At 37.4% G+C, this 10,332-nt stretch overlaps 1 protein-coding gene across 2 annotated transcripts; it reads left to right on the top strand.

The window, feature by feature from the left end:
• Nucleotides 1–2,009: 2,009 nt before the first annotated feature.
• Nucleotides 2,010–10,313, top strand: csnk1e (casein kinase 1, epsilon). Of its 2 annotated transcripts, XM_052102619.1 has the most exons (11): nt 2,010–2,254; nt 2,876–2,972; nt 3,061–3,171; nt 3,260–3,408; nt 5,295–5,523; nt 5,620–5,790; nt 5,904–6,052; nt 6,140–6,338; nt 8,687–8,823; nt 8,917–8,988; nt 9,071–10,311. In XM_052102619.1, the coding sequence occupies exons 2-10, from the start codon at nt 2,897–2,899 to the stop codon at nt 8,947–8,949; spliced, it is 1,254 nt and encodes a 417-aa protein (XP_051958579.1). In that variant the 5' UTR covers nt 2,010–2,254; nt 2,876–2,896; the 3' UTR covers nt 8,950–8,988; nt 9,071–10,311. The 2 variants fall into 2 exon arrangements, with proteins under 2 accessions (XP_051958579.1, XP_051958580.1); XM_052102620.1 differs by lacking the exon at nt 8,917–8,988 and having other exon boundaries at nt 9,071–10,313.
• Nucleotides 10,314–10,332: the final 19 nt, after the last annotated feature.

Here is a 10,332-nt window from a genome sequence, read left to right as displayed (position 1 = left end):
TAATTTTTGTTGATTCAACATAAAATAATGATTTTTTTGTACATTTGTTGGTGCCTATATTAACTTTTGAGTAATTTCAGAACTATTTATGTTCCCTATTATACTTTAATTTATGCATCTACTGTAAAAAAAAAATCTATCACTTTTTTCTTTGCTAAATGTAAAATATTGAAGACACCATATTGATATTCCTAGAATACCATCCTGTTCACCATAAAATTTTTTTTTAAAAAAACACTGTTTCGGTTGTGACCTTGTAATCACATGTTTTGTGATTGATCTTATTTTCATGGAACACCCTTTACTTATTTGTTTTACACATCAAGTCACTTAATGACACTTTTAGCAAGTATGTTCAGGTATGTTGTGGTCTGGTGTACATTCAACTTCAATTAACGTACAAGGTGGAGTTGTTTCCCTGCAGAAGGTCTCTAGATCTTTCTGTGTTTTATTCCGTGCCATATGCACATGTGTATCTCTTCTCCCTGTGTCAAGTCTTTTTCATTTTTAAATGTTCCCCCTGCTTTTGTCTTAAATGTTTATTCTCTTTCTTTTTGTAAATTATTTGTTGATATCTTATTGGGTCATCCCTGATAACAAGCCAATATTCACATAGTTGCTCAGCTGTACTATTGGGCACATTTGCATCTCTTGTGTCTATCGGCCTGTATCAGTTTACTAGTAAAAGCATACATAGATTTACACTCACTGAGCAATTTATTAGGAACATTATGGTCTTAATTAAGTGTCTGACTAGTTGTTTTAGCCCATTCATCTCAAGGTTTGACGTGTTGTACATTCTGAGATGCTATTCTGCTCACTACAATTGTATAGAGTAGTTATCTGAGTTACTGTAGTCTTTCTGTCAGCTCGAACCAGTCTGGCCATTCTCCATTGACCTTTCTCATCAACAAGGCGTTTCTGTCCACAGAACTGCTGCTCACTGGATGTTTTATTTGTTTTTGTATTTCAGTCGGGTCAATTCTCTGAGGCCATCAGACGACATTCAGCGCTTCAGCTTAATATCCTTGAGAAAGTATATTTAATGAAATACTCAAACCAGCCCTTCTGGCACCAATAATCATGCCACGGTCGAAATAACTGAGATCACGTTTTTTCCCAATTTTGATGGTTGATATGAATATTAACTGAAGCTCCTGACCCGTATCTGAATGATTTTATGCATTGTATTGCTGCCACATGATTGGCTGATTAGATAATCACAAGAATATGTGTACAGGTAGTGTATGTATTATATGTATAAATTATTTATTTTTTAAAAAATAAAATCTGATAGAACAACTTAATTCGGTAATGACAATTTTTTTTGGTATTGACAAAAAAAAGGTTTGGGGTTTGACAATTCAAGTTAATCTTGCATTATATTAAAATATCAGCACAGTCGAATTCTAAACATTACTCATTTGAACTGAGGAAAGTTACGAAAAACTCATTTAATTTTTTCTGTCACATTTTGTAATGTGGTGATCATACTTTCAAGCTCCATTACACTCCCTGTCGCCATCTAGCGCCCTGAGCATTCGTCAAAACACTAGGAAGTGTAATGGAGCATGAAGTCATGATCATGCCTGGAGACTGCAATGGCAAGATGTACAGTGAAAAAAGAGTTATATTTTGTTCTGCTCTCACCCAAAATCGATTAGATCTGGGGTCATATGTATCACTTTTATGCTTTTTGGAGCTTCAAAATTTTGGTCACCAATTACTGCCATTTTAAAGAGCTGAGATATTCTTTTAAAAATCTTCGTGTTCTGCAAAAGAAAGTCCCCTCTTACTTTTTGTATATTTTAAATGATCTATTATGATATTATATACATGTTTCAATTATCATATAAATGTTTCCTCTGATGACATTCTGAAGATAACCCCCCAAAAAAAAACAGTCGCCATCGGTTGTTATACTGGGAGCGTACGTGCAATGTACGTCAAGCGCGCGGCCCCTTGAAGTGATCCGGGTCCTTCTGCTAGTTTGTGAATGACATCATTTCTGCGAGAAGTGCGCTGGGATACAAACAAGGGAGGCTGCTGCTCGCTAGCTCGCTATTGCAAGTAGGTCAGTCAGTGTGCTGTGATATAAAATCAAAGATTTAAAATCTTAGGAGGAAAGCAGTGGTTGGAATTACATTTGTAATGCGACGTTTGAAATTACGCCTGCACTCTTCGCTGTCCAGGGTACTGTCTCACGAGCGCAAGCCTGTCGATCAGCCTCACTTTACCACCACCCTCACATTAGGTAAGGAAGGATGGTACTGCTTTAATGTCATTTCAGGACGTGGGTGTTTAGGAATCATTTGGTTGTCCGGAATAATAGTAAGTGTCGGCACTGTGAGCAGATAGTTAAACCTTGGGAGTCAACATGCTCTTGGGTGCGGCTGCTACAAAATTGTCTGAAAACCACTGACGACAGATACGTCTTGTGTGTTCAGTTATACAAACGCCATAAAACAGTCCCGCTAAAGGCCATTCTCAACAGATTATTCGTAGTTTATCTTTTGAGTATGAGTGCACTTTGATGATCTGTGATGGGGCCCAAGATTAAATAGTAACCTGTTCGTTGCAGGGCCCAAACGAATTGCACCTACATCACATGACCCAAACTGTCAGATGTTAGATACATGACCACCAGTTCTGACTGCATGTGCACATCGGTATTTTTTATGCAGGTGTTAAATTGAACTGAAATAAATCTGAGCTGGTGAAAACCACGTTGTATGAATGCTAAAGTGAGCATCATGTTTAAACCTGCTGTGTGCTGAAATGCAGGACTGTATGTGTTGCAGCAAAATGGGGATACATTTTACCTGTAGCTGTTTTAATAGTAGAATATATTACAAATATTGTGTATGTCTCTAAGGCTGTTTTTAGGTAAGAAATCATGGAGTTACGTGTTGGGAGTAAATACCGTCTCGGGCGAAAGATTGGAAGTGGCTCGTTTGGTGATATTTACTTGGGTAAACCACATTATTTACATTTACTGCATATTTTGTTCGATTTCATGAAAGCCTTGCATCCTGACATAGTAAAACTATAATCTTTTAGGTGCAAACATCACATCAGGAGAGGAGGTAGCCATTAAACTGGAGAGTGTGAAGACTAAACATCCACAGTTACATATTGAGAGCAAGTTCTATAAGATGATGCAAGGTGGAGGTGAGAACTCTGTGATGCAGATAATTTCCCAACTGTTGAATCTGTTATCCTTTCTTGTAATGTCTCTTCAATCTGATTTCAACTGTAGTGGGTATTCCGTCAATCAAATGGTGTGGTGCTGAAGGGGACTACAATGTCATGGTGATGGAGCTTCTTGGTCCAAGTCTGGAAGATCTGTTCAACTTCTGCTCAAGGAAATTCACACTTAAAACTGTCTTACTGCTTGCAGACCAGATGGTAATTGCATTTATAGTATCCACATTAAAGTAAATCCACATTATTAGTGGTCCTTGCTAAGACAAACATCACTATTATGTTGCTCATACAATGGGTGAGGCATATGAACAAACCCCTAACCCTAAGTATTAAAGAGATAGTTCAGCCCAAAATAAAACATCTGTCAACATTATCACGTTTTTCTTCTGGGACACACAAAAGGAGATGCTAGACAGAATGAGAGCATGGAAAATAGATGCAATTAAAGTGTATGGTGACTGAAGCTGCCATTCTGCAGCTTCACATCTCCTTTTGTGTTCCACAACAGAAAGAAAATCATACGGGAGTAAATTATGACAGAATTTTCATTTTTGAGTGAACTAACCATTTCAACTTCAGTCTGTAATGTTCTGCACCATTTGTGCTACGGACATGAATTGTACTTCTCTAAGTTTTCATACCAGGAACAAAAGGAACAAAAAACGCAAACAAACGTTTACATTTTTGTAGAACATAACTGAAAACGGGAATTAAGTTGGTAACCAGTTAATAACCGGTTAATTTCATTCCGATATTTTTTTCATGAAAAAAAGTCTAAATTGTTTATTACAGTAGATTTTTGTAATAACAATTCCTGTTGCCCCCAAAATTAGGCTTCTCTCGTTTTAGTTGAACATGATAAGCATGCCCTTTAATTCTGAAGGAAACTGCTGCATCACACATTCTTTTCCTTAATGCACATTATGGATGTAGCCTTATGTGACATGCTAAAGACCTTTTAGACAACTATATATATAATTACAATGTATATATGCACAGTTAATCCAGGTAAAAAGTACATTTCTCAATTGTTTCCAAGTTTCACAGAATTATTGTTAGATATGATGCATTGATACAGATTTGATTCTGCCGGTATCTGACTGAGAAGCAGATCTGTAATTAAAACAAATATGTGTGCATGCATGCAGGAGAGAGATATATTGGCTATTAATTGATTTATGATGACAGATGTATTTTTGAAATATTATTTAATATTAAGAGTACATTTATTAAAAATATTTTTTTGAGATAGGCTACTATACTGTATACTTTGCTGGTTATGATTTCTATGCTGATAATTCCACTACATGGGGAAACAAATTTGAATATCTTATTTTCACATATTTTGGTTGAGACAAGTCCCTTATTTTTCATGTTTTTCAAGACCAGGTTTCTTTTTTTTCTTTAGAGATCTGATAATACTGGTATATCACCCAACCTTAGCACAGTGTACTGTCACTTAAGTCATGTTTTTATCCATACTTTAATTTCATTCTAACCCATTACAATTTGTAAAGGAGGCAGCGCAATGCAGGAACTGCAACGAAAAAAAATAATTTCTCCTCAGAATGAGCCAAACTGAAAAACATTTTGTTGTTAGTCTCTTGTCCAGACTTAAAATTTTCACACGGTGGACAATAAATGGACATATCCCTTAGACTTACAGTGAAGGAGGGATACACACCATATCTAGGGACCAGACTATCACAGGGTTTGGCTCATTTCAATTGGGCCAAAAAGCAACATCCCATAACACCCTAGCAACCACATAGCAACATGCTAAAAATATAGATAATTCCTTAGTAATCACATAGCAATGCCTTGGCAAGCACCAAAGTGCCTTTGCATTGTGGTGGCCAGTTTTGAACAGGCAAGCACTTTTTCTGAAGAAAATGTACAAATCTATTTGATTTGATTACTTAATAGTAGTGAACATGAATATATCAAAGATCAATTGTTTGAAACCTAAATAAATCAAATTGTAAATATGTAGTCATAAAGAATTTGAACCCAGTTATAAAGGGTTTTTTTTATACTTGGGAATTAAATTTTTAAACAATAAATATATTTTTATTTCTTCTTTCCAGATTAGCAGAATCGAGTACATCCACTCCAAGAACTTCATTCATAGAGATATCAAACCTGATAATTTCTTGATGGGGCTCGGCAAGAAGGGAAACCTAGTCTACATTATAGACTTTGGCTTGGCCAAGAAGTACCGTGACGCCCGCACACATCAACACATTCCTTATCGTGAGAATAAGAACCTGACTGGCACTGCCCGCTATGCCTCCATTAACACTCATTTGGGCATTGGTAAGAGTGCAAGCGCGTCACTGCAATGCGTTCAGTTTATAAAAACAAACTATTTTTGCTTTGGACTTTGGGTTATTCCTTATTAATTTTCCACAGAGCAATCTCGACGGGATGATCTTGAGTCCCTTGGCTATGTGCTTATGTACTTCAACTTGGGTTCCCTTCCCTGGCAAGGCCTCAAAGCAGCTACTAAAAGGCAGAAGTATGAGCGAATCAGTGAGAAAAAGATGTCAACCCCAATTGAGGTTCTTTGCAAGGGCTATCCATGTGAGTAGATGGAGGCTGATTGATGTCATGTGTACCGTAGATGTGATCTGAGCAGCTAGAAAATGTTTTGATCATTTGGTTACTCTGCTTTCTTTTCTTTAATATGTCTGCAGCCGAATTTTCCACCTACATGAACTTCTGCCGCTCACTTCGATTTGATGACAAGCCCGACTACTCCTACCTAAGACAATTGTTCAGGAACCTTTTCCACAGACAGGGATTTTCTTACGACTATGTATTTGACTGGAACATGCTGAAATTTGTATGTCCTTTAAACATCCTGCATTATTTACCATAGTAAATTATTTGCATTATTTCGCTCACTGTGTTGGTTTTTTGACTTTGTCAGGGCTCCAGCAGGACAGTAGAAGATAAAGAGAAGGAGCAGAGGGGAGAGGCAGAGGAGAGGGATGAGAGAACTGGAGGTGGACCACCGGGTTCAGCAGCTCGTGCTCTGCCATCTGGCCCCAACCTCCCAGCCCCTAACAGGGTCCGCAATGGCCCAGAACCTGCCAGCTCAACGCCAGCCTCCCGTGTTCCACAGTCTGGTGAGTCTGAAGATGGCTAGAGGCAGTATTGATGTCAGTTCAATTTATGAGCAGGTTATGTTTTGAAGAAGTGTACTGGGGTCTAAAAGCCTCAGACAAAGCCTTTGCTGACTTGAAATGAAATTAAGAGGAAATATTTCATATTCTGCACTTTTTCTAGGTCAGTAATCAAATAAGCTATTATTTGACATTGACCATGTCAATTCAGATTTCTTTTGCAAGACAAAAATGCTCTTTGGAACATTCTCAAATCCTTCTGAAATAACATCAGGTTTTGGACAAACTTGTGGAGTCCATGCCAGCTTGGGTGCATGCTGTCATTAAAGCAAAAAGGGGACATAACAAATACTAAGAATAGTAGAAATACATTTTTCCTTATATTTTGTAATTACTTTTATATATATATATAGCTGTCAGAATTAACGTGTTAATGCATTGTATTAATTAAAAAAGTTTAACACATAAAATGTCCTTTATCGCGATTAACACATTTACTGTTAATACAGCATAAACCAGCATAAACACTGGTTAGAAGGGCAGAACCTTTGTAATGTGTCCGCCCGGAGTCATTACACCAACGCTATCACCAAAACGCAAAATGAGATGTTTTTTGTGCAAGCGCTTTTCATGTGGAGTTCAAAGTGGTGCATGATTCTGACATTGCCATCCTCACACGAAACATGAACGTGACTTCACAATTGCTGTAGGAAAGCGGATATCCATAGTCTACCAGCAGATTCATATTGTGGAGGATGAGATTTTAAGAGATTAAATGCCCATTGCAATGCATATGCTACCTATGGGGAGACTAGTTATTCCAATTAGTCAAACTCCCACTTAGATTTGGGAAATGTTTTATGTTACTTGAATTGGTGCTAATTTAGTGCAATTCTATTTATATACTGTGGAAAGCTTTGTTTTAAAAATGTTCATAAAGCTTTATATTGTTACATATTTTATTGTTTTCCTTCCAAAGATTGAAATAATTGCATTTTGACAGGAAAAGAATGTATATAAATTGTCAAATTTCATCACTTTCAAAATCTGAGAATAATTTCGATTTTAATAAATTGTATTATTGTGAATAAATTATGTGATTAATCATGATTAAAAATGTAATCGACTGACATTTTAAAAATAAAATTAGAAAAGAATGCAAAACAGTAGTATTCACTAGTAGTTTTAGACTTTCTGTATGTGGATTTCTCTTGGCGGGCCATTCTTATGACCCTTCTGTTCTGTTGATTTTTGAAATCAGCACGTAAGGGTGCTTTCACATTTGCACTTTTGGTGTGCAACAGGGTTCGAATGACATCAAAGTTTGGTTCATTTGGATATGTGAATACTGTTTTCTGAACTCAGCTGTGCACCCGGGAACCACACCCAAATCTGCTTGTAAAGGTGACAATCACACAATCGTACCAAATCGCAGAAGGGAACCACTGTTAATGATGTATAATTCATGTCTTTTCAGGCTCACAATTGCAGTTATAATGGTAAAGTGCATTTCTCATACCTGCTTGTTTCCAAATAAATCTTCTTCAGAGAGCAGCTCAAATTCTTCACATCTCTTGCAATACATCCTCGGGCTCGTGGCAGACAAGCACTAACATTCATCACATCATTGCACATTCAATGCATCTGTGGAAGACAAACATAAGTGTCATTCCTTGCATGTAAATATTTGGTGGTAATTCCAAAGAGATTAATACTTTAATAACAGAGTGAAGTTGGGGGCCTGGGTTGCTCAGCGAGTATTGACGCTGACTACCACCCATGGAGTCACAAGTTAGAATCCATGTGTGCTGAGTGACTCCAGCCAGGTCTCCTAAGCAACCAAATTGGCCTGGTTGCTAGGGAGGTTAGAGTCACATGCGGTAACATCCTTGTGGTTGTGATTAGTGGATCTCGCTCTTAATGGGGTATGTGGTAAGTTGTGCGTGGATCGCGGAGAGTAGCATGAGCCTCCACATGCTGTGAGTCTCCGCGACGTCATGCACAACGAGCCACATGATAAAATGCACAGACTGACGGTCTCAGAAGTGGAGGCAACTGAGACTTGTCCTCCGCAACCCGGATTGAGGTGAGTAACCGCACCACCACAAGGACTTACTAATTAGTGAAGCTGATATGTTCCTGTGTGGTTACCTAGTTACAGTTACAGTTGGTACTTATACTCACATTGATGTCATTGATTGAAATCGAACCGCGGCTTGCACCTAAATAATAAGATGTGAACAGAGACCTGCAAAGGCAGGCAGAGGGGGGAGGAAATGAACTCGGGTTCAGTCCAAGCAATCGAACTAAGTGTTAAAGCACACTAAAACTCTCTTTGTTTTCTCTCTAAGGAAATGCTTCTCCAAGAGCAGGTCGAGGAGCTGAGCGAGAAAGGAGAGTCTGTTTGAGGCTCCACCGTGGTGCTCCTGCCAATGCTTCCCCTGATCTCCCACTGCGCCATGATCAAATCCGCATCACTCCGCCACAGGTTGCATTCGCAGATTGTTTCTTTTCTTCAATTTCCTAATCTGTTTTTTGCTCAAGCCTCCCTGTTATGTCTCCCTTTCTATCTCTCACACAGGTCAGTGTTCCATTCGAACATATGGGAAAATGAGCACTACAAATTCTCTGTCATTTACTGTTTTTTTAGGAGGTAGGTCATACAAGTAAACTCCTTGACAGCATAAAAAATTGTGTTTTCCACATTCTAATCCAATGCATCTAAAATGTTACAGGATTAAAACAGACAACTCCCCTAAAGCATTTATATTCATCTTTCTATATAAAACGGGAGTGTGACACAGAGGTTAAAGTGTAGGCAAGAAGCAGAATGAAAGGCACCACACTTTGTAATGGACAAAGTGCACCCCTGTCCTCGTGCACTACTGGTTGTTGCTGTTGGGATGAGACATTGAAGATACAGACGCATGAATCAGTTGTGGACAGCGGATGAACCGGTTTAGATCTGGATTCAAACTGTGGAAAAAAGTGCAAGTTGAAAAGATAATTTTTACATGCAACTTGATGGCTGTTCTCTGTTTTGTCTGAAATGCTGTGAAAAAGAAGGACTTGCTTGTTGGACTGTAAAGTTAAAATGTATTATTGATAAAAAATGTATCCCTCGCACTGTTGCTTTAACACTAAAGTGTATGTTGACACCTTACTGACGTATGAGGTTTCGTGGAACCATCTTTTCCATGTTAAATATTAAATATGCAAAATTTACGAATTTCCAAGAATGTTGTTTCACTTAAGCTGGTGTTTGGCCTGTAAATGTAACTGAATTTGCTCTGTAGTGATTCTGCATTGAACAGTGAATTCATTGGAGGTCTTAAAATAATTATAGGCCGAAGTGAAGTAACCTAAATATGAATTTAAGCGTTATTACAGGCCTGAATTCTTCTTTTACCAAAAATTTACAAAAGTGGTAAATTGAAAATTTGATATGAAGACTCCTGCATTGAAATTGGCCATGACAACCTCATTTATAAATAAACACACATATTAAAATACTAAGTGTCTCAGCTTGTTTAACTTGTTGAACTTTGATTCAAAATACGAAAATGATTTATATGTATAATTCTAGCCAACGTCAAAGAAGACATAAAGCCTTACATATGTTTTATTATTATGTTTTTGTTTTATGCATAATCAAAATAACACAATATCAGGCAAAAATATGTAACTCCAAATATACAAAGGAAGAAAATATATATGAATTAAAATAATGCATATTTATACGGCGCCGCATACAGATTCATTTTGCTTAACAATAGGCATACTTTTCCCATTATTCATTATCTTAAGCGATTGTATTAGAGACAGGTTCGTTACAGAAAGCCTTGTGAGATGGAGAATTTGACATTCTACTTTTGTAAATAAATAAAATCTACAGACACAATGTTATAGTCACTGACGTGCGGTCTGGGTAGGCAAACTAGGCACTGCCTACCCTGCCAAAATTCAAAAATAAAATGTTTATTAAATAATAAACTTG

The sequence above is a fragment of the Xyrauchen texanus genome, chromosome 33, assembly GCF_025860055.1.
Source record: "Xyrauchen texanus isolate HMW12.3.18 chromosome 33, RBS_HiC_50CHRs, whole genome shotgun sequence".
Classification (NCBI taxonomy): Eukaryota; Metazoa; Chordata; class Actinopteri; order Cypriniformes; family Catostomidae; genus Xyrauchen; species Xyrauchen texanus.
This window is presented reverse-complemented; position numbering and strand designations above follow the sequence as displayed.

What these genes read in the sequence shown, in the direction of transcription:
- csnk1e (XM_052102619.1), top strand. Translation starts at nt 2,897, where the DNA reads ATGGAGTTACGTGTTGGGAGTAAATACCGTCTCGGGCGAAAGATTGGA. An exon ending in TCTTTGCAAGGGCTATCCAT is followed by an intron (nt 5,791 to 5,903) that starts GTGAGTAGATGG and finishes ATATGTCTGCAG; the next exon opens with CCGAATTTTCCACCTACATG. An exon ending in CTCCCGTGTTCCACAGTCTG is followed by an intron (nt 6,339 to 8,686) that starts GTGAGTCTGAAG and finishes TTTCTCTCTAAG; the next exon opens with GAAATGCTTCTCCAAGAGCA.